Source organism: Dromaius novaehollandiae, chromosome 4 (genome assembly GCF_036370855.1).
Source record: "Dromaius novaehollandiae isolate bDroNov1 chromosome 4, bDroNov1.hap1, whole genome shotgun sequence".
Lineage (NCBI taxonomy): Eukaryota > Metazoa > Chordata > Aves > Casuariiformes > Dromaiidae > Dromaius > Dromaius novaehollandiae.
Genome location: NC_088101.1, coordinates 34,560,739 through 34,583,913, shown reverse-complemented (window position 1 = coordinate 34,583,913; position 23,175 = coordinate 34,560,739). Strand labels below are relative to the sequence as shown.

General features: G+C 46.6%; 2 protein-coding genes across 5 annotated transcripts in view; one reads left to right on the top strand and one right to left on the bottom strand.

The window, feature by feature from the left end:
- Positions 1–6,562, top strand: part of ELF2 (E74 like ETS transcription factor 2) — a 39,204-nt gene extending 32,642 nt beyond the window's left edge. For all 4 annotated transcript variants that reach the window (XM_064510718.1, XM_064510720.1, XM_026106146.2 and 1 more), the window contains 3 exons: positions 3,505–3,697; positions 4,096–4,449; positions 4,852–6,562. In XM_064510718.1, the coding sequence (XP_064366788.1) occupies positions 3,505–3,697; positions 4,096–4,449; positions 4,852–5,479 (1,175 nt within the window). In that variant the 3' untranslated portion in view covers positions 5,480–6,562. The remainder of the gene's footprint in view (positions 1–3,504; positions 3,698–4,095; positions 4,450–4,851) is intronic.
- A 6,161-nt stretch (positions 6,563–12,723) lies between these two features.
- Positions 12,724–22,815, bottom strand: NOCT (nocturnin). The gene is made up of 3 exons (XM_064510722.1): positions 22,550–22,815; positions 16,000–16,269; positions 12,724–14,874 (listed from the first exon to the last, which is right to left on the bottom strand). The coding sequence occupies exons 1-3, from the start codon at positions 22,701–22,703 to the stop codon at positions 14,039–14,041; spliced, it is 1,260 nt and encodes a 419-aa protein (XP_064366792.1). The 5' UTR covers positions 22,704–22,815; the 3' UTR covers positions 12,724–14,038.
- Positions 22,816–23,175: the final 360 nt, after the last annotated feature.

Sequence of the window (23,175 nt, the reverse complement as noted above, 5' to 3'; positions counted from 1 at the left end):
CAGTGGCCTCTGTTGCTTCTTCAGTTTTGAGTGTAGCAGTGGACCTTAATGACGATCACAGATCTCTGCATCTGGTGTGCTTAAAAGTATATCTTGTTTGATTTTCTTTTGGTTTTTTTTCAGTATTCTTAAAGGCTTCTTAGCCTTCTTTCTAACTGATACCATGATTACAGCTCTCCGTTATCTGAAGAGTAGTGTCCTAATTCCTAGTTTGCTGCACCATAATTTTTAAAAAGGAGGCCTGCATTTCTCCCTTCCAGTTCTTGTCTCTGTTAGCAATTTCTCTCTGTAGCTGTTTGTTTTATGAGATAGGGGATGTTACTGACTTTTTTTAAAACTTCTACTGGCCGTTTTAATGATCCGCTGATGTCTCTTGTCCTTGCAAGGTATCTCGTTACATATTTTATACTACAACTGGCATAAAGTAGATTTTTTTTTCCTTGATGTAGGCTAACTTAATGTCCTCCAAAATGTTTTATAACTGGATTTCTTTTTTGTTATTTATTTTAAAAATTACTTGTAAATATAAGCTACTTTACATGCAGCATCTTTTTGGAAAAAAACAAACTATTCCTAGAGCTCAGTACTATCAGTGGAGTTAAGTCTTGGGGGAGAGAGATGACAGCTGATTGTGCAGAGTTGGGAAGGGTATTGCTCTTTGTCCTTGTGGATGCTCATTCCTGGGTGCATTCCTGATACTTTTTCTGGTGCAAAGTAAAATAGCTGTAACTCTGATTTAGTTGGCCCCTTGACTTCCTTATACAGGAGAAATTGAAGATGAATTATTATTATTAAGCAGGATAGAATTACTATCATTGCTTCCAGCACAGAGGAATAGCAGTTTAGGCTTGGCTTCTCTTTCCATATTTTTTTCCTGCTTTGCCTAAATACTCTCTTTAAAGTGGAGGCAGATAGCATAAAGCTGCCAGGGATTATCCCTTCAGTTGGAGGGAGCAAAGTTGGCCTTAAGCCTTTCCACATAGATGCTGGTACCAATGTGACAGCTTGTTGACACACACAGTACCTTGTATCATTCACATACCTTCTGGCCATTAATCCTTCTATTTTGAGACTGCTGCTAACATTCTTAAATAGCTGGCAGTTGTAATGATCAGCTAACCACAAAAAATTTGTTTTCGTATGCAAAATCTACCCTGTATTGAAGCTAAGATAGGTAGTAATCATGGCTGGCTCCTCAGTGCCAGCTTACAGCATCAGTTACCTTGAGACTTTTCAGAGAGGAGATGACAATTGTATGTAATTAAAGACTTCTGTCCTCCTAGTAAGCTGCAATACATGTTTATGTCTACCAGACTGGACTTTCTAATGCTTAAAGGTGGTATAAATGTTAAACCCATTCATATAATACGTTTTATAACCATGTCTTTCTCTTCCTCAGGTGTCTGTATGCTTGGATTCATTGAATTAGGAAAGTCTGTGTTTTAGGAGAAAGGATTTTAAAAATGAATCAAAATTGTGTTAAGTATTTCTAAAATCAGCTCTGTGTTAAGTGCATGGTAGCTACAGCTGGCACAGCAGCATAACAGCAGTATCATTAGGTCTTCTGGCATGGTGCATGGTTTCTGAGTAGTATGGCTATTCCACACTCGTCCTGTGGAAAAAAGCTGTTATTTGGGTCAATGCAGACTATGGGGGAAAAGGAAGAACTCTTGAGTCAGTGGCACCCTTCCTGCAGAAAAATGAAGTACTTTAGGGAATGGTTTTTCTTGAAGTTCCTGTTCACTTCCTGATGCTGAAGTTCACTTTTATTTCTGCAGACCTACAGCATTTGGCAGTGAACCCAGATATTTTATTTCTGAGGACCTAGAGGAAAAAAAACACTGGATTAATTCCAAAGAAATACTCTGTGAATTAGTATTTTTTCTGTGGTAAACATCTTACTGATCTGAGAACTTACTGGTCTTTTTGTTATGTGCAGTTACGAGGAGCTGTAACACTTAGCATGCAACGAACAGTAAGTTGAGCCTTTCTGGCTTGAGAAATGAAATGAGAAAAATGATTTTAAAAAGTTTTAACTTTTAAAAATGTTATTTTGTCGAAATTATCCTTTCCTTCCCTAAGATACAGAGTTGAGATCATCTAGGATGATTCAGAGATTCCTGGGTTCTGTTCTTGACTATATAGGTCAAATTCAAATGTCTCTGAAATCCACTGGAAGCTGGATTTTTCGTAGCTCTTGGGTTAATACCTACTGTTTATTGGACCAGTTGGTAAAATATATTTGTTCTCTCTATATGAGATGGTCTTCTGGAAGATGGAAACTCCAACTTTTCTCTTCTGAGGCTTCTCAAGGACAGCTGACTTCTTGGAGTCTGTGACTTTCATCTTTAACCTGTCTTAATATATTTTTAATTGCCTTCATCATGGCGTAACAAATGCTATGCTGGGCCACCAAATCTCAGGAATTAATGATCCTTTTGCACTTTTTTTTATTTAGCCCTCGGCAGCTGGTGGGCTTTGGAAGCATGGTCAAGTGAAGAATTGGGAGTAACCTTTTGAGGTTATTTTAACTCTTGTAGCTCTGTCTCAGTTCTTCCTTCTCAGATCTCTTTAGGAATCCTTTCCAGTGATACAAATTGGAATGTGATGTGCTTCCCCCCCCCCCGCCATCTCTCCCCTTTTCCTAAATGCAAATGGTATAGCCAGAGTCCAGCCCCCCCTCCCCCCCCGTTTTGTTTCATGCCATCCTGTTCATCATCATAAATCTCATCTTGGGTCTCCCGTGGTGGAAATGGTACACCTCTGGAGTATCTCGGAAGCACATTTAATTCTTCTCTAGGCGGCCTTCATTCTGCGCTGTACCTCCCTAATTGCAGAGACGTCCTTGACGTTTCTACCATATGAACCCTTGTAGGATGTAATTGGAATGGCTTGGTACCTAGGAGGGTGTTGGTCACTCTGCAGTAGATATTTGGGAAGGGTCAGAACAGGGGGTCAGCAAGAAGTGTGAGAGTCTCTGATGCTGATGTCCCATCAAAGTAAGTGGGAGGTTACGGTACAGTGCAAGGAGCCTTATCACAGTTTGAGATGGTTTGTTATTGAAGGTACTGTTTATTATTAAAATATTTATAGCCCCCTGTCCTTCACTGTCATAAAGTGCACTGGCATTTCAATTCCCTGTTAAGAGAACATGCGAAAAACTTCCTGAGCTCCTCTTCCTGTCCCTGCTGAGGAGCTGTAGGTCGTACTGACTTGGTACTCCCTTCCACACTTTATTTCAAGAACTGAGGGTGGGCGCTGGATTGAAGACGCTCCTGTGCTATACAGCAGAATGCTTGGATTATCTTCTTTCCGAATGTAAATATTTATGGAAGTTTTACTAAACTTACCAGAATGAATGAATGCTTGCCAGTTACTTTACGTACCATCCTCTGTGTAACATTCGCCTGTGATATAGGTTACTCAGAGTTAATTACCTATATATGGAGAGTTTGCTGGTAGTAAAAGTGGATTTCTAATATCTATATGCTTTCTGATTGTTAGGAAATACAACGTACTTATGGGAATTTCTTCTGGACCTTCTCCAGGACAAAAATACTTGTCCTCGATATATTAAATGGACTCAGCGAGAGAAGGGCATCTTCAAACTTGTGGACTCAAAAGCTGTCTCCAAACTATGGGGAAAACACAAAAACAAACCTGACATGAACTATGAGACTATGGGAAGAGCCCTGAGGTAAACTCCATTAATACTTAAATTATCTATTGTAATTTTAAGTATAATTCTTAATTTTGCTTATAGATCTAATACAATCTCGGAGTTTTTTTTTTAAATTTTGTATACTTACTGACTTGGCTGTTTATGAGGCATCAGAGGCTTGTAGCTCCTGTTGCTTTTTATGTTACCAGTTAATTTGCTATTTAAAATTTCAAGTGCATGCTTAAAAAGGTCAGTTTTTTTTTCAGCTAGATCCTTGAAATACTTTGTGAATATGTTCTGACAGCTTCTTTCCATGACTACTTGTATTGTAGGTATTACTGGGGTTACTTCAGATTTTCTTATTAGCATAGACAGAGTTTTTCTTTAAAAACTATCACTGTGTCAGTTACTGTTTACTTGTACTTTCCTTGCAGATACTACTATCAAAGAGGAATCCTAGCAAAAGTTGAGGGACAGAGGCTTGTATATCAGTTTAAGGAGATGCCGAAAAACATAGTTGTCATAGATGATGACAAAAGTGAATCTTGCAATGAAGATTTGTCAATGCCTACAGATGAAAAGTCATTGGAGAGAGTGTCGTTATCTGCAGAAAACCTTTTAAAAGCTGCAGCCTCCGCACGTGGAGGAAAAAATTCCTCTCAGTTAAGCTGTACCAGAACAGAAAAGGCAGTCACCAGAGTTGTGAACATTGCCTCACCAGTGCATGATACATCGTCATCTCGTCCCTCAACTACCACTACTACTGTCCCAGCAACGACAGCTCCCAGGTTGGTATTACTATAGCTTGGGCTTGTCATTTGCTGAATTTTTTGGTTGGGAAGCTGTCTTTTAGTTTCTGGTTTTATACTGTGAATGTTGGAAGTCTTTATTGATTTGCAAGCAGCAATGTAACATGGTAGAATACTGTGAAAGTCTAGTGTCTGAGACTAGAGCCAATTGTCTGCCTATGTGCTTGCCCTCAAGCGTATTTTTAAATTATGTAGAGGGGGAAGAAAGAGTGCTGTTAAACTTCTGAGCTCCAATTGCTAGATGCACAAAAGGGTCATTTTTTTTAAGCAGCCCATTAAAAATAATGTAAATTCTAGATTTGTCTGTCCTTACTTTCAGCCCTAATAGTGCCCTGTGTTTTGGCTTAAATAAACACTCTTATTTATTTATTTATTTTGCAGGACTGTACGTGTGGCAATGCAAGTGCCTGTTGTAATGACCTCTCTGGGACAGAAAATTTCAACCGTGGCAGTACAGTCAGTAAATGCAGGGTCACCGTTAATAACGAACACAAGTCCAACAACAGCAACAACTCCAAAGGTAGTAATCCAGACAATCCCTACTGTGATGCCATCCTCTGCTGAAAACGGAGACAAAATCACAATGCAGCCTGCCAAAATCATTACTATCCCTGCCACGCAACTTACGCAGTGTCAGCTGCAAACAAAAACGGGCTTGACTGGGTCAGGGAGTATTAACATCGTTGGAACGCCCTTGGCTGTTAGAGCACTAACCCCCGTGTCTATAGCTCATGGGACACCAGTAATGAGACTATCGGTGCCTGCTCAGCAGGCATCTGGCCAGACTCCTCCCAGGGTTATTAGTGCAGTTATAAAAAGTCCAGAAGTTAAATCAGACACAGCAGCTTTAAAACAGGAACGCGAAATGAAAACACTGCAGCTCGTACAAGAAGAGAAGCCAGCAGATGGAAGCAAGACTGTGACCCATGTTGTAGTAGTTAGTACGCCCTCAGCCATTGCCCTTCCTGTGACAATGAAAACAGAAGGAATCATAACGTGTGAGAAATGAAGAATAGGTTGCTTCCAGCATGGACTTCTAGACTGTTGTTGTTTTGAGTATACTGACATAAATTTGGGGGAGGGAAGTGGATGTGATCACCAAGTCAAAAAGGAGAGTTTTGAAATGTTAATAAACATGCATATGTTGAAGACTTACTGGAAAAAAAATTATTTTCCCATGTTTCAGTGAGATTTGAACCACATTGATATGCTGACAGAAACTGCCTCTTCCAGTTGGGAAAGAGCTGAACCTATGGAGAAGGAAAGTTAGAGGGACTGAAAAGGGACCAAACAGTTCACTACGTTACCAAGTTACACTAAGATCTGGAACACTAAGAGAGTTGTGTGAGATATTTTGCCTTGGTTTAATTTTCAGGGGGAGAGGAAAGTCTCATTGTTACAAATGGCAAATTTGATGCATTTTATATGCATACCAGCAATTACTACTGTGTGCCCACAGTACTCAACTGGTGCTATGTGAAAAACTCTTGCTACTAGGTATTCTAGAATGTGAAATAAAGGAGAAGATTAAAGAGCTTCTAAAAGAAGAGAGAGACCTAGAGGGATTTTTGTATCATACAGCTTAAGCAGATTTAAAATGAAAGCCTTAGACTGATTTTCAGTTATCTTTCTTGAAATAAGCTAATGGCTTGTTTGTGTAAAGCTTTTTTATTAAAACAAATTTTTTAAAAATCTTGTACCTAGCACAGTATTGTTATAGAATTACATGTAACACATTTTGTATGGTAGTTAAAGTCTGTCTAAATTTCTTAATTGTGGACAAAATAGCAGCAGGCTTTTGGCCTTTTGCTATAACATGCCTGTGTCTCTCACTTAGCCTTGACATCTGTGCATACATTTCAGTTTCAGCTCTACTCTTGTCACTTGAAAGGTCACACCCAGCATGAATTTTTTTTTCAGGTAGTTTTAAACCTGTAAATTTTTTTAGTTGAAGTTAAGAGGGAAGTACCAGTGTTCAGAATGAACTATAATAGTTTGTATATTCAACATTTGAAGTATATTCTATTTTGTTGTACTCTTGTTTCAAAGTGTATTCAAGTAGGTTTTACTGAAATATAGAAATGAAATTTAATTGTTTGGTCTGCTTTTTCCTCCCCCCCCATTTCAATCTGTTAACCTACTTTTCTGCTTCTTTGAAATATTCCAGGCATTCAGCCCAAGATAGCTGATATACTGTGGAAATTTGGAACTTCTCAATACTCCGAATGTCTGATTCCAACTCTTCCATGCAATATACTCAAATATTTACCACTGAAGTATCTGAGCAACTTGCAGTAGTTGGTGAGGTGACTTCTGACAAGGGTCTAGTTCTCTTAGCCTTTTTTCAGGATAGTAAACATTCACAGTGTTCTTGTCCTGAGGCTATTCACGTGAGTACTTGTGGAGACACTTGAGTAGCTTGAGAAGTTGCTGCCCCCCAGCTGAGAGATGATAACTTTGCATGCACTCCCAATGTTTTCCTTAATGCAAAGAAAACCAGGTTTGCTTAAATCATGCTGAGAATCAATAAGAACTTTAGCTATGTGAACTAGTTAGTTGTCCTCCAGCTACACCTTAGTTTCTTAAGGCTGCACTGCAAATACAAGGTGGAAATAAACGGACTTGGCTACTCTAGGGTACTATCCTCTCTGGCTATCTCATAGAGGTAGGTAGAAAGTACTGGTAGGCAGAAGCTCTGAAAAAAGAAACACTGAGTTATGCTGCTGGTCCTTTGTCATTGACATTTCCAACTGTTAAAACTTTGGATTCAGCACAGATGCATGATTTCAGGTAGATGTTAATTTCTGAATGGAGTAAGTGTCTAAATAGATTTTCTGTTTATAGTTGCACTTAAGTTACTTAAGGGTGAAGCGAGGATGAGAACACATAGTACACTAATTTCTCCATGGTTACGGTCCATGCGCAAGAGCTTGCCTTAAAATAGATGCAGGGTAGCTTACCTTGTTTTCATGGAGGTCCCCAGATGGTACTACAGCAGTCACTACAAAAGCAGCATGTCAGTTTGCGAGGACCCAGATACCCAGTGGCACCTCCAGTTCTTTGCAAGATGTTCTGGAAATTCTTTGGAGGAGGGACTCTCAGGTAATCTTGAAGTAATTCAAGTCTAAATGACCATTTAAGTACCTGGTGGAACAGTTTCGACAGAAATCTGGAGATCTTAAGTAATGATAAAGGAGGCCAAAATTAAGCACTCATACTGAAGTTAATTTTTTCCTTTTGACTATCATATTGAAAAGTGAGTTACCTGCAGAGTCTTAGCAGTAAGCCTCATTCTTCCCTTCAAGTGGTAAGAAAGATGGGAAGAGCTCCATACAGTCAAGTCAGCATGTGGGGAACTTTAAATGTCTTTTGGAAAAACGGTTCCTTTTTATACTTGCCAAGCAGGGAGGAAGAGTTTAAGAACAAATCAACACACAAGCTGCAGCAGGAAAAAAAACATCTGGTGTAGAAGCTAGGAATCCTTTCTGTCAGCAGTTAACCTAAAGAAGCAAAGGTTCTTACATATGAACTGTAATTCTGGACCTGGGAATAGATGACAAATACTCCTTCACAGGAGGAAATGTTGGAGAAGGAAGAGGATTTGCATTACCAAAAAAAGAGGTAGGGAAAAAAGGAGGGGATGGTAAGGGGGAAGACACGGGCAACAGGCTGACTGACTTAGTAGTCTGTGGGGCAGCTAATCTGGAGAAAAGGAGATGGAGCTGTATGAAAAGAGGCAGGCAGGCAATCCATGCTGTGAAGATAGAGCAGATTGGAGCTAGAAGACAAAAAAAAGTAAAAGCTTTTTTTAAACCCGTGTCTAAGTCTTTTCTGTAAGTGATCCTTTGCTGTAAGCAATCCCAAATGGCTGTTACTTGATCATATATGAAAGAGGCTGTATTTTAGAGCATGAAACTTGTATCTCTGGAGTATTTGTAGTTAAGACCTTTCCCACCCCTAATTTAGATACAAGGGAAGTCTAGTGTGGGCAAGGTTATCTTCCTGGAAATACATAAGGATCTACAGCTGATGACCTTCTCTTAAGTTAGAGCCAGGACTTCACGTAATGGCAAACATGAGTGGAATGGAGGCACCCATCTCTGCTCCTTGTGAGGCTGGCAGCCCACAGCCTTGCTCTAAGACGCTGCTGTTACTGCCCGAACTGCATCCTGCTGCAGAAGCCCGATGGTCCTGTGGCTCTCTCCGCTGGCTGCATGGCGAGTGGCACCTCTACAGGCTGCCAGAGGACATTTAGCAGGAGTGCATTAAGTGCTGTGAGAATCTCAGCTGACATGGGGACACTAACTGAAGTGGAACTGGTTCTTACCAGATTTCAAACAGCAAAGTCCCCTTTCTGTTATGTATGTTTCTAGGTATGCCCCGCATGTTCCATCCTTAAATTTAGCTGCTAGTTATAAATAGACAGGCTTTTGGTCACAATCAGAAAGTGATTTCAGTGTATCTGCTTAAGCAGGGCTCTTCATTCAGCATCTCTGTGTGTGTGGTTCCTGTGAGCTGCTCTGCTCTGAGTTATTCTTCAGAAGTGGTGTGTAAGGTAGGTAGCAATCCATACTTCTGACAGGAGGCAATCTCTCACTGAGGATTGTTCCAGCTAAGTTTCAGAAGAGAAAAATTCCTATGTGTGACTACAATTCTTAGGTCATTTTATAGGTCCCTGCAAACTTGTTCTGCAACGCGCTGGCCTGTGCTGACATGATTAATTGCTGCTTGGCAAGGAATGCTTTTACTGGTGGTGCTGGAGGACGTGACCTCAGGAAGAGGGAGCTTTGGTCAGCTCTGTAAAATCTGAAAGATATGAAGTGGCAGTAACAGAAGCAGTAAAGGTTAGTGTCTAGGTATACTGCTAGACTTCTGCAATCCCTTTGAAAAATCTGTTCCTTTGTCCACGTGTAAAAGCGGGACTAACACCTGTTGCTGGTGGATTGTGTAGAAGAGTCCACACTTCACTCATCCTTGGTGAGTAATAGCTTTTCTAGATGTGTGGGTGGAGTGGAACTCCAGTGTGGAATGGGCATGCTTTATACAGAAGGCATTAAGACATAAGATTGCCATGGTACCACTGATTTTATATAAATAAAAATAGATATGAATATATAAAACTTTTTTTTTTTTTTTTCAAATCATCCCTGTAGTATGTTATAGGAGAGACATGATCCTGCTATGCAATCCACAGGAGAGACTCTCACTACGAATGGCAACTCAGAATAAAGATTTTAATATCAGATTTTATGGGCTGCGGCAAGAACACTGGTCTCAAAGTTGAAAGGGAATCCCATCCCTGAGACGGTTATTTTTGTTACTCTTCCTCAGAGTGGTAAAGTCTCTCTTACTGTGCAAGTCTGGTGCAAATGTTTGTATTTTTTGGCAAAAATTATTGCTAGCATCTCACACAGCGTTAAGGTGAGAGGTTTCGTGCCTTGACACAACTCAAGAACTAATTTAGGTGAAGCATGCTGCTGGGAAGGCTTAGATCTTGGGGTCTTCTACTAATTGATCTCATCAACTTTCGGGCTTTGGAGAATTACATCTGAGCTGATCAGGGATCAGTGAGCCGGAGGCAGGCAGATAGTTGATGAGAAGCAAGAAAGTGGAGAGCTGCCTGAAGCCTCAGTTCTTACTCACCATGACATGTGCAGCAGGGATCTTGGTTAAGCATGAAGATTGTCACAGCCAGAACAAGCTAAATTCAATTTCTGCCTCATAGAGACAGTTCAAATAGGAGGTATTAAGATTATTAAGTGGGAAAGATCTGAGTGACAGTATCTGCTTCTGATCTAACGGTTCTTCAAGGGAGAGAATACTTTAATGAGCTTGCAGCAGCTTCTACCTTTCAGCATGTTGAGTGGGTCATTTCTTCCTTCAGCTAGCTTGAGTGTGAGGGAAAAGTGTCACTGCTAAAGCTGATACTGCTTTTATTTAAGATTAGAGCAAAGGATCTGTTGAGATCTTTTTTAGCCTTAGTGTGCTTATAGGGCAGACAGCCACAAGAATAGCTTTGCAGACATTTTTATTGTAAGAGTCATACTGCCACACAGAAGGAAAAAAAAAAAAAAAAAGCTTCCTGCTTCTTCCTGAGAAAATGATTATTTACTAATAATTATGGCACCCAGAAGCATTTCACTGCTGCAGGCCTGCCTCTTGCAGAATAAAAGCAAAGCAAGGGCAATATTTCACTTATGCTTTCCAAAAGAGTAAGTCTACAAAATACATTTTATAGCCATGAAAGGACATGAACACACAGACACGAAAGGCTGGAATGGACTGGGAAGTTATCAGTTATTTGCTGAGACTTGTCTGCCTTTAAACTATTAAAATACAGCAGGATTTTCACTCCTGTCCTCTAGCAGGGGTGTGTGATTTCCTGAGTATAATATTATTATGAGTTGCCCTAGGATTAGAAGATACCCCAGCCTCTTCACATTTCTTCTCCCCCTCCCTGCCTTCAAAATTGTCCTTTAAGGACATGAAGCAGTGGAAATTGAATATTGGGTATCCAGAGTGAAATGAGAATCTCAGCCCTTTTTCACTTGAGAAAAACTCTGGAGTGATGGCAATGGCGCAGAAATCATGCTGTATGCCTGCAATTTGGTTTCTTTCACATGAGAGTTAGTATTGAAAGCAAGGGTCTGAGCAAAGTGGTGTAAGAATCTTTCAGATACCAAATATCACCACTCTGGGGGAGTGATGGTGGAAATCTTTTAGGTGCTTTAGTTTGGCTTTTGCTGGTTTATTAGTAAACAAAGTTCATCATAATCAGTGCCCTGGCAGATGTGAAGCAGTAGCACATTAATGAACACCCTTGGGTATCCTTACGAAAACGGAGCTACTTAGCACAAGTAAAAGGGAAAGTAAGGCCTTTTCTTCTTCTTCTTCTTCTTCTTTTTTTTTTTTTTTTTTTTTTAAAGATATGGCTCTGAGTACACAATATTATTCTTGTTCTCAAATCATGGGCTTCTACTACAACTGTAATTTCTTCTGGAAACTGCCCAAAGGAATAAATGTAAGCTCTAGCTACTGGTGTGACTTTCTGTGGTAGATGAGCAAGTAGTTGACTTATTAAAGGTAACATATAGGTATACATTGCAGTGCTGCTTTTAGAAGTGGTTCTGTGCAGACACCTAGATACCTCCATTGAAAGGCAATTTTATTAGTACTCTTCTTACTAAAGACCTTTGAGAGAGATTCTAAGAGCAGACTTAACCTAAAACACTGCATTTCATCCCTCAGCAAGCAATTGTGAACACCAAGTGCTGCGAGAGGGGAGCTGTCTTGATCTAGCCAGTCTGAAAAAGACAAGGATGCAAAGGTCTGCCATCCTGTAGGGTAGTAGGAATTTTTGGCTTCCAGAGACAGGATAAAGATTTGTTCTTTTTGAAGGCACAACTGAAGGAGGCCCCAGGCTCCATAGTAGTGAATGCCACATATGCCTGGTAGAAGTATTGAGCCAGAAATTTGGGCCCCCTTGTTTGCAAAATCCTATCTGGGGAGTTTTAAATCCCCATTTGCTAGAGGAGCCCGGCATCCCAGGCAGAGGGGCCTGAGCTCCTCTGCTTGGAGCAGGTCATCACCTCTCCCCACCAAGGTGAGGAACCCATGCAAAGAGTGCTCCAGCTGCACAACACAGCACGTCACTTACTTTTGCCTGAACGGGGCGGGTGAACTTGGGACTTCCAGCTGCCAGACTGTCTTTCACCTACCAACACAATACAGCGACTTGTAGGTGATGTAATGCATGCCCCACTATCACTTTTTTCCCTCTTCAAATTGTGTTTTCCAAAGAAGCACCAAATATAGGGGCCAGCTCCGGTAAGCATGCTCCGGCAGCCCCCTCAGGGAGCAATACATACGCGCTGGGATGTAATCTGGAGATGGATTTTGACCTGGTTTGTAACTCCAGGTAACTGTTAGAAATATAAATACTTACACAGTAATTTAAAGTCTAGGCTTCATCTTCAGCTGCTGGAGAATGCAGATTAACTTCTCTAAAGGTAACACTTTTCCGTGCAGGTATAGGGAAATCTGGGCATACAAGTTAGAGAAAAAAAACTTGCCATGAAAGAAAAGCAGCCATGACAACTTGTTAAAAGATTAGGACCGGACGGTCAGGGAAAAGGTCTGGAAGGGGTAGTTCGTTGGTGGTATCACCCCAGTTTGAGGCTAAATCAGTTGCTACTTGAGACAGATTAACTATTTAGGAAATGGAAATAAAACAAACAGCAGTAGAGACATTACTTTCTTTTTTAAAAGACTTTTATTAATAAACACTTGGGAACACTTAATTACTATGGGCCTCACCTTACATGGAAGTACTGCTCTATCTGCTCTGCCTCATCTTCCCCAACTGCTGAATATCAGCCCTACTCCAACCACTGCCTCTTCCCTCGTCTCCCTTCCCCCTTTTCCTGCACAGTGCCCTGTTTGCAATCCACACCTCTGAGGCCTGTGTCAGGACAAAGAGCACCCGCGTACGCACAAGTCACTCCAACAGCTCTGGTGCAGCCTCAGGCTTTGTCAGAGGACCTGTGTGTGCTCCCAAACACAGCTGCAGTATGATTTCAAGTCAGACACAGGATCACCAACTTCTCTCAATAAATTAATGTTATCTTCTAAGAGGTTCCAGTGTAGCATTAGATTTTGAAGATAAATAAAATAAAGTTTTACAACATGAAGACTGGCCCTTTACTGAAACAGGAAGACTGACAAAACTACAAATTTGAACCATTCAGAAAAGTAAGACTGGAAGCAGACAAGAAAATTCTCCCTGGTTAGGTGTGTCCACTGAAGGGAAGTACAGAAGAAACAAGATACCAGCTACTGGGTACACAACGGGCTGTATGTGTATACTAGACACATGCGCATTCTTCTGCAAATGTGAGGATATTACTACTATATGATGTACTGTGGTGAGCCTCCATTTCCTCATCCGCTCTTGCTGGAGGGGGCCTTCCTCATACTGTGCTTTGGGAAGCTACTATCCATTCATTTTTAACAGAATTTTTATCCCAAGTCACTTAAAAAAAGTGAGAAGACAATGCTAGTATGAGCTTAGATTTGTTCATGTCTAGAATACATTAATCTTTCCTCATACTGCAAAAGATAAAAAAACCCCAACTTACTGAGTAGTCAAGCCTCATTCCCTTTGGTACTTGCACAAGCTTAACATGAAATAAATAAAATTAGCATGCTGTCAGGGCAAGTTGTTTTACATACACAAGTGATTTTTAATTTAAACACTGAGAGCCTCCACATTCATTAGAGGATTAAAGCCTTAGACACAGGGGTTATTGAAAGGAGAAACTTATTTTCCTTCCAACTTTCAAACGCCGATAGGGCAAGAACACACACGCACTAACTACTCCTTTCTTCCTCCCGTGGAGGCTTCAGATTAACAAGCTCTGAATGGCAAGTCTAATTCCAAACAAGTGCCTGAAACAAGTGTTTAGTCAACAGTATTTCCTCATCCTTAAATAGTTTCCAGCTTCAAAAGTTTTCTTTAAAATAAAGTGGTGAATTAAGACACTGCAATACCAGGTGGCATTCCAACAAATTATAACAGTCTGTCAGGGTCTTGACTAAAGCTAAAGTCACACACCAAGGACAGGTGATCTGAAGGGTAGTTGAACGATGGCAGCCTGTTGGGCCCAATCTGCTCTTCAGTCAGCAAGTCCAGAGCTGAGTTCACGTTCAAGGCATGCTGCGAATACCAGATGTAATCCAGCGTGTGCCGGCACTCCCCCGAGGGCCGGATCTTCCAGGTGGTGTACGGCGGCTCCGACTGCCCATCGGGGCTCAGCAGCTTGTACGCACTGTTTAAATTGAGGCTGGAGTTAGAAAATTCCTTGTAGACTTCCTCGGTTGGCTCCGCGTTGAAGTCTCCGCAGATTATCAGGGGGATCTTTGCTCCCTGGGTAATATTCTTCAGGTTCTGGAGAAGATCACAGCCTTGCGCAGACCGAAACCTCTCCCAGCCGGTACGAGCTTTCAGGTGAGTGACGGCAATGCAGAAGAGTCTTCCAGTTTCATAGCACTTCAGTGTCTGAGCTATGGCCACTTGGTTGGTTTTCAGCTTCATTGCGGTTAGCCGAATATTAGCACTGTTGATGAGCTCAAAGCGGTCTTTGAGGAAGAACAAGGCGCAGCCATCCGGCCCGTTGTTCTGCTCCACATCCAGGCACGGGGACCAGGGCTTTGGGAAGAAAGTACACTGGTAGCCCAGCCGGCTGAGGAGCGGCTCGAATGTGTCAAAGTAGTGGTCGACTTCTTGCAGGCACAAGATATCGGGTTTGTACGCGAGGATTTCCTCCAGGATGAGGCACTTCCTTTCTTCCCATTTCAGAGCTTCCAGGGGGCACTGAACAAAGTTGTCTTTGCCTTCTCCAAGAGCTGAAATTGGCGGGGGGGAGGAAGGGGGGAGAAAAAGAGAAGCTGTCAGTAGCTAAGACAGGCTGTCTTCCTCCAGGTTTTGCAGGTGCCAGAGGCACAGCTGTGCCCTCTGCAGCCAGCGGCTGCTTGCAGCTCAGCACTGCTGCTGAAGCCACACAGTTTCTGGGTGCTCCGAGCACATGGGAATGAGCTGGCTGCTCCATGACTGCCACTGCAGGTTTGTACCATCCTGAAACTCCTGCTCCAAAACACTGCTACTGCCAGAACAGCCCCCTCCATCACCAAGTTTTATTCCATGCAGTCATGAGAGAGTAACAGCACTGTGTCCACCCCCTTCTTCCACAAGTTACAATGGGAAGCAACATGAGCCTTTTGCAACACACTTTGCTTTCTCTGTGAAGTGTGTGTACATCAGTTTACATGCAGGGGACAGGATCTGCAGGAATAACTGCTGACTTGAAGGCTGCTCGGGTTAGCCAAAGAGACCCCATTTTCAGAACACTGAAGTCCCTCCAAAAAAAAGTTAAATTCCTTTTACAAATACATGTTTAATTAGACCCCTTCCCTCTCTCTGAAAGTCACTACACTTTGGCAAGTCTTTCTCCATGTGGTTGCCACAGCTTAACTAAGAAGAAACGTAGTATTATAGGAGAGACTTAACTGCAGAATGTTATGACAATCCCTAAGTGGTGGATTTTCCCCCCAGAAAGATTAAGGTGAGGCTGTTGCATAAGTCAACTTCCAGTCCTGCCTGTAGGGCTCAAAGCCAGTAACAATTATTTTGGAGTGTAAAGAATTAAGAATTCCCATAACAGATTGGAATGGCTGAATAGTTCAACAATACATCATGAAAAAACATGAGCAGAGAAGCTTTAAAAAGACCTATAGAAGGGCAAGCCTATTTTCTGTGGGTTAACAACTATCTAAAAGTGATGGGTGCCAGCTTTTTGGGTATACCACCTTCCATTACAACAGGGATTCAGAGCTATGTTTGGCTTCATAGTTGTAAGAAGAGACCTTTTTCCTTTCCTGTAGGATGGAAGGAAAGTCACTATTTCAAGTGCGGAAAAGGCTTCCCCCACCCCAACCGCAAGGTTTCGACTCGAGCTCATAGGCGGCTCCCACCTTGGGCAAGGATGTTCCACTGCATGACCCTAATGGGCCGGTGGCTACTGGCGGCGCTTGCCTTCAGGTCCACAAAGTCACGCTGAAACCGGGGCGGGCGCTTCTGCAGGACCATCTGGCATTCCTCCAGCAGGTCCTTGGGGTCGATGGGGTCCAGCTGCGCCGCGTCGGGCTGCCCCAGGCAGTCCCGGTGCTGGGGCACGGCGCTGCTGCTCAGCGTCTTGGTGAGCGCGCTGTAGAGCCGGCTGCTGCTGTTTCCCATGGAACAGCCTGCAGAGGGAAAACTGCCATTAGAAACGTCCACCCCAACTTCTCCCAGCACTTACGCGCCTTACGGAGCCATTCGCAGCTCAGTGCAGGAGCTCCTGCCCGGGTCGGAGATGCCGTGACACGGATGCAGAGATGGGATTAATTCGGCCCAGTCTCATCACAGCGTTTTGGTTATCAGCAGCCACTGCTAGCCTCTGCAGCATAGAAACTGCCTTGTTTAAGACATCATGCGTTTTTTTTTTCCTAAGAGCAAAGAAATCTTTCATCCAGAATAGCAGGGCTATGATTATTTTCCACAATGCATGCAGAAATTAGAATAAAGTTTACTTTTTTCTCCCCCCTCTCCTCACTAAGGAGGGCCCAGCAGGTAACCAACACTGCCTGCCCATCGCTTCACGAGCAGCCTTTGCCTTTACCAGAGATGGCCCTCAGGCGCAGGCACGGCCGCGCCGCTGTTCTGGATGCCTACAGGCTGTGGGCCTGCAGAGCAGCACAGCGAGCAGCATGACTCACTCCCTCAGCTTAATATTTAATAGCACTCTCCTGTTAGGAGCTAACTTGCCCTTAAAGCGGCCACACTTCCACAACAGCTGAGCAGCTGGGTGCTTCCGCGGGCTCGGAGGGCCCCTACGCCCGCCCGCCTCAGCCGCCTTGCCCGCCTGCAAGCGCAAGCTTTCCCACCCCTGCCTGCGCTCGGCCGCCTGCAGCGTCCCCAGGCGCCCGCAGAGCCAAACGCCGGGCAAGCTGAGCTCATCTCTTGCCCCGGCCAGAGCAGCGTCCTACGCAAGGGCGCTCCGCCACGAAGGTGCCCTCTTTTCCAGCCCGCACCTCCGCTCCCCCCAGCCGGAGGTGGCCACCGCCATCTGTTTTACCATGAAACGCCCCCCTCCATCGCCTCGGGACATGCGTCCCGCGGGAGTCCCCGGCCCCACAGAGCTCCCACGCCCCCGGCACTACCTCCCGCTCCCGCCGCGCCTCCGGCACGTCCCGGGGGAGACGTCGGCCCCGAGCACCCCAGTGCCTTCCCGCAGCACGGAGGGGCCTCTGCAAGGCGGCCGTCTCGTGCGGGTAACTCGAACGCAAGCCCAGCCTTCAGGCGAGCACGGGCAGGAAGGCGGCTGGCTGCGCCGAGCAACTCGCAGGAGGGACGGCTCTGACAGCATTCTGCTGTTGTAGTTTATTTACCTCGAATCCTTTTTGCTAAGGTAATCTTGAGCGAAAACCTTGAGCGTTTGCGCTGCTGCAGCCCACAGCAGCTTTAAGCGGGCCTGCGTGCACCTTCGCAGCACTTCAGCACGGAAGAGCCCGTCTCAAGCCAGGCGCAGGGTCCTTCCCAGCACACTCGCACGTTTGGCCCGTACTAGCTTAGACCACAGCGTTACCAGTCATAAGAGCCGGCGAGAGATAGGATAGTGACAGGCTTGCCCGGAGGGCAAGATAAGAGTCCTAGCAGTGCAACAAACATACTCAGAAGGACAAAGAAAAGAAAACCTGCAGCTGGAGACTGTCACAGCCTCACCTTGAGGAAAACATGTGCTTTTAAAGACTTTAATTGGGATATTTTGGTTAAAAAAAATATGTATTTCAATGTTTAAGATGTGTAAGCCATTGTACTAATGTCTTTAAACCATTCTAAGAAAGTCTTAAATCAGGAATTTGGGTGGAGTGTAGGAAGCCTCCCCCCCGCCTCCCTTCACCAGCTAAGAGTTTCTCAAACCAAAACATGCACTTGGGCTCGCAAGCATGAGTATCTTCCTGGGAGACACTGTTTAAAGCATTTCAGTTCTTGAAGACTTTGGTAGCTTTAGATTACTGTCAAGCAGCCGTGTTTCAGTCTGGAAAACGGGCACGAACCCCTGAGCCCTCAGACAGGGCCCCGGGCGGGTGCCGGGGCAGGGAGGCAGGACGGAGGCACGCTCTGTACCCGTTACGTAGGCAGCGGGCGCTGGTTAGGCAAAGGGCAGGTTTACACAGCCCCGCAGAGCAGGGCAGCGCGCAGGACATCCCCGGCAAATCAGCAGAGCTTGGCAAAGCCGCAGGGGCTCCTCCCCCGCTCTGGGGGGTTGTGACAGCCCCTCGTTAAACACAGCATCTTCGGAGAAGTAACAAGCTGCTTTCTGCTATCCTGAGGATCCCGTGGTGGCTAAGGCAGGAGGGCAGCTCAGTCCCCCAGCGCAGTCACCCTCCCTCCTGGGGCAGGACCATCCCCGTGGCAGGAGGCCACGCACAGCAGGACCCTCCCCACGGCACCCGCCAGGCCAGTGGCTGGGGGCAAGGCTCACACTAGGCTCTGAAGGACAAATAGAAAGAGCATGGGAAGTTTTCTGCTCCAAAAAGCTGTCAGCAAGAGCTTAGGCTGTTTATTACTTTGCCTGAACCAAAGGGGAAAAGAAAAACAGGAAGGCACTGCAGAAGAAACAAGCTCACAGCAGAGACAAGCTAGGTACAATGAAACTGAAAGCCAAAAGCCCACCATAAAGCTCTAAGCAGCTTAGATATGTTACAGGACAGACGTCTACACGTCTAAGCTCAGGCATGCACCTGCTAACCTCTGAAGCAGGCCGCAGTATTGCCCAAACCCCATCTTCCCTCAAGTCACCCAGGGCTTCCCCAAGCACAGCGTTGCTCGCACTTTGCGGAGAGTCAGGCAAAACCTAGCCTGCCCTGAGTGTGCTGTGTCCAGCTGCAGCAGGGATCAGGTGGCTTTTAAAGCTGGTAGTGCTTCAGGAAGAAGAAAAAAAAAAAGCTCCTTGTCTTTCAAGAGATCCCCAGGAAGGTTGGGTGAAAGAGCACCAGCGCTGTGGATCAGATGCTCTCCGGCTGGTGACAGACAGAGTCAGAGTCCTTTGGTGAACAGGGACTCCTGCAAGAAGACTCACTTCAGGTGACTGATGAGCTGCATTAGCCCCCCCAACACCCTCCTCCCACCCCAAAACCATCACTAGGGCTGAGTCTTCCTGCAGACAGGGGACAGACCCACAACCTGAGTGAACTCCAAGACATAATGACCGTCTGTCACTTCTGCACTGTTAACCTTGTCTGTGGCAGGGAGGAAAGTACAAGGCCTTAAATCCTTACAACTCAAGTTAACTGACCTGCAGCTTGCTGGGGCAGGGGCTACTGCCCCCACCGTGGCAGAGCACCCTCCTGAGCCTGCCCTTTGGTGCTTGGTGCGAGCCCGTGAGCAACTCTTGGTGCGATGTTGCAATAGGAAACACCAGCTCAACTATTACCTCCGATTATTGAAGCTGCTGAAAAGACAAAAGCCTTCCTCTCAGCAAGGGTGGTGCCTCAGCACAGTAGGAGCAGGCGAAGAAATTAAGCTATTCATTAGCCTTCCAAGAAGTAAGGTGTAAAGTTCAAGGTTTCTTGTGTCATCCAGCAGTAGCATTGGAAAGAAACTTCTAGGATCTCTGTCAACAAGCAGCCACAGACTTCATTTTAAGGACTTTGTTTCAGAGACGTGCTGCAGCGTGCAGGCAGCCTCGGTGGCTACAGAGGCGTCTGGGCCAGCCCTTGCCTTTTTGGGTAAAGCAACCAGCACTCTGTTTTACCTTCCTTTAATCTCCTAGTGGTGTTTTCAGCTGACAGCCCCCATCTTGCTTACTGCAAGGTGAATGGCTCTGCCGTGCTTGCAGCCTGGTTTGTAGTTGCATCAGTGCCCCGGCCCGAGGAGGTCTGCAGCAGCAGAACGTGCTCTCCTTGCAACTACAGCTCGTGAAGCAGCTTGGCACACGGCATCCCCACGTGAGAAATACTACACTATGTGCTATCCTACTACATATATAGCTTTGTTTTGGCCAACAGCAGAGTTACAGCCCCAGATCATCTGCATGAAAAGCAGCAGTTGCTACTGCTTAGAGTGCAAGTCCCAGCTTTGGCACCGAGGCCGGTTTTCAAAGCACAGGGGAGTCAGGAACCTCGTAACAGGATGCAGAGCACTGTCACGCCAAGGGAGGTGCTGCCTAGTCAACACTGGAAAAAGGAGGGAGCCTCAAATCCTGCCCCTGAATAATACAGGCTCAGTACTTGGCACAAGCTCTGGAAACCCTTTTCCTCATGAGTGCTTGAATCATGAGCTTGACTTTGCCAGCTGCCAGCACTCAGGCACATATGCTCTTCTTCCCTGTAGCTCCGTGAAGCTTCGATCTCTTTCTGCATCCTGGCCCGGCTTCAGCGGGAAGCCTGGAAGCACTCTGCCCCAGCCCGGCTCAGGCTGCACAGCGGTGCTTGGAGATTTGTCCTGTGACAGCGGCAGGAAGGACTGAACACCCCTCTCCCTCTCCCTCCCCCAGCTGAGGACAGCAGGGACAGATCCCTTCTCCCACGTGCCAGGTAAGTGCTTTAGCCGCAGATGTCACATAAAAGGTAGCAGCCTCTGTATCACCCCCTCCACCACCAGCAGTCTGGGACAGAGGTGGCCAGAGCAACAGTGTTAACTGGGAGTCTCTCCTCCAGGTGCATTTTTAACCACAGCATTGAGCTGCTTGTTGGCAAACACAGCTTAAGGCTGTATGTGAGCAGGAGACTTGGCTGGAGCATCACAGCTCTGCTCTGACCCTGTGCTTAGGTCACTGGGGAGAGGGGAGGGAGCGTGGTGCATGCCAGGGTATCATCCTGACGCAGGCTCTCGTCAGTCTGCATCCAAGGACATGTGGGACCTTGAACGCTTTCCAGCTCCCAGACTGGGCTGGAAGAGCAGGGCACAGTCATTGATGCCTAAAGGTTCAGGCAAATAGGAGCCTTGCGGTTTAGCGCTGCCAATGTTGCCACACTAGTAGAAGAACATTATGAATCAAGTGCACCATGCACAAGTTGCAACACTGAAGAGTTGTTAAACTAGTCAACCCAGTATATTTTTGACCATGGAATAAAGATTCTGAACCATTCAGCCACCTGAAGAGTTATATACAAAGTATTTTGCTTTATTCAAAGAAGCCAATCTATAAGTCAGTAATGATTTAGCCCCGTCACATAACTAATGCTGGCAGAAGGGAACCGTTGTGGAAACAATAATGCACCACAAGCACGTTGTCTGGCAGCATCTCTCACAAGCCAGCACTTTGTCATTTCAGTCCTGGACGCCACTTGTTCATACTCCGTGAGCAAAAGCCAAAGCCACTTCCTTAAAATAAAAGGATCAGTTCAATTACTCAAGTACCACTTGGGCTTTACGTTTGCACAGAAAAGCTGCTTGTATGAGAACAGTTACACATGTTATTATTTGATAACTTGGAGATAAGGAAACAGCTGCTCCTATTTTGAATGAAACATGCAGTCCTTAGTGGTCTGCCTAATTAAAGCAAGCATTTCTTTAATCTCATAGTAGTACTTCACACTAGAAAAAAGCTTCATTTCCATTCCAGACACCTCAGCTCAGTCTGTGTAATTCCTCCTCTCTGTCTCTCCCTGGACTAAAGTTTCTACTATTTCTGAAGCAGCCTCTCTGCCTACACCAAATCTGTGCCTCCTGTTCCAGAAACAACACCAGGCTGAAGCTGTTCTGAACAGGAATCTTGCATCACTGCTTTCATCACCAATTTCACAAGGTGCTCCCAAAAAATGATGTCAGGTCTTTGGATGAGGTCTGAAAGATTCTGCATCTCTACGGCACACCTCCGCCTGTCTTCAGTAACCATTTGGCTACGGCACCAGCTACACACAAGGAGCAAGACCAGACTCGGGCAAATTCCCTGCCCAGCTGCCAACAGGCAGTTTTTCCACAGCAGCCATGACCAGGCAGCGTCACCTTGCTGGTCCCCCGGCCCCAGGGCCGGGGGGAAGCTTTAGCAGCCATCCCACCTCCATCCGCAGGAGCCCCCAGAGCATGGGCATCTCCTCGGGAGCCGCCAGCAGGCTGCTGCCCCCTCACCTCCTGCATCCACAGAGCGATGTGCAAACATCTCCCCGGACCCGCTTCATCCCTTAGCGCGAACTTTTACCATTCCCCAGGCCTGCGGGCCGTCATTCCCGCGGGGCGCCTCCACCGGGGTCGGGCTGCATCACCCGCCGCCACAGGGGCGGCCGCTCGCTCCCTCCCCTAAAGTCGCTGCTCCCGGAGGGAAAACGGCTCCGGGAAGCGAGCCTCCGCCGCCACGGCGAGCGCCGCTCCGCAGCGAGGAGCGGGGGGAGGAGGAAGGCTGCTGAGAGGGACACGTGCCTGTGAGAAAGCCGAGGCTGCCGGCGCCCCGACCTGGGGGCCGCTCTCGCTTTCCCCTGAAAGGCCCAGCCCTGCCGGGAGCCGGGCTGCGCCGGGACCCCCCCGTCCCCCCGTACCCACCTGGGCGGGGGGCCGCCCCCGGGGCGCGGCGGCCGGCCGCTCCCAGTGCCGCTCCCCTTCCCGTGGCGGGCGGCGCCGGCGGGGGCCGGCGGGCGGCGGCGCAGCAGAGGCCGGGCAGGGCGGCGCAGAGGCAGCGCGCGGGGCTCTGGTACATGCTCCCAGCGGGACGGAGGCGCCGGGCGCGGGCGGCGGCGAATCCCCGGCCCGCGCCGTCGCGGCGCTTTTAGGGCCGGGCGCCACGTCCGGCACCGACCAACCGGCGCGGGGGGGCGCGGCGCGGAGCGCGGCACGGGGCGGCGCGGAGGGAGGCGCGGGGCGGCGCGGCGGGGCGGCGCGCGGGGAGCGCCGGTGGTCCCGCCGGTTCCCGCCGCGCCGCGCGGGGCCAGTGGGCGGCGGGGCCGGGGAAGCGCGGCGGTGCCGCCCCCTCCCCCCCGCGGCGGCGTCGCAGTGGGCTCGCCCGGCGGAGGTTTCCCACCGCGACGTCACAGAGCGAGCGTTCGGTTCTCACGGACGTCACGGCGCCTCCCGCCCCCGTGGGGGGGGGAGGGGGGGGAGCCGCGGAGCTTGCGCGGGGCGAGCAGGCCCCGTTTTTCACTTTTGCGTGCCCCAAACGCGGCAAATGCTGT

Bases quoted from the DNA above. Each gene is read 5' to 3' on its own strand.
- NOCT (XM_064510722.1), bottom strand. From the start codon at position 22,703: ATGTACCAGAGCCCCGCGCGCTGCCTCTGCGCCGCCCTGCCCGGCCTC. The intron at 16,270-22,549 runs GTGGGTACGGGG...TTCCCTCTGCAG, and splicing joins GGGGGCGGCCCCCCGCCCAG to GCTGTTCCATGGGAAACAGC. The intron at 14,875-15,999 runs GTGGGAGCCGCC...CGCCAATTTCAG, and splicing joins GTGGAACATCCTTGCCCAAG to CTCTTGGAGAAGGCAAAGAC.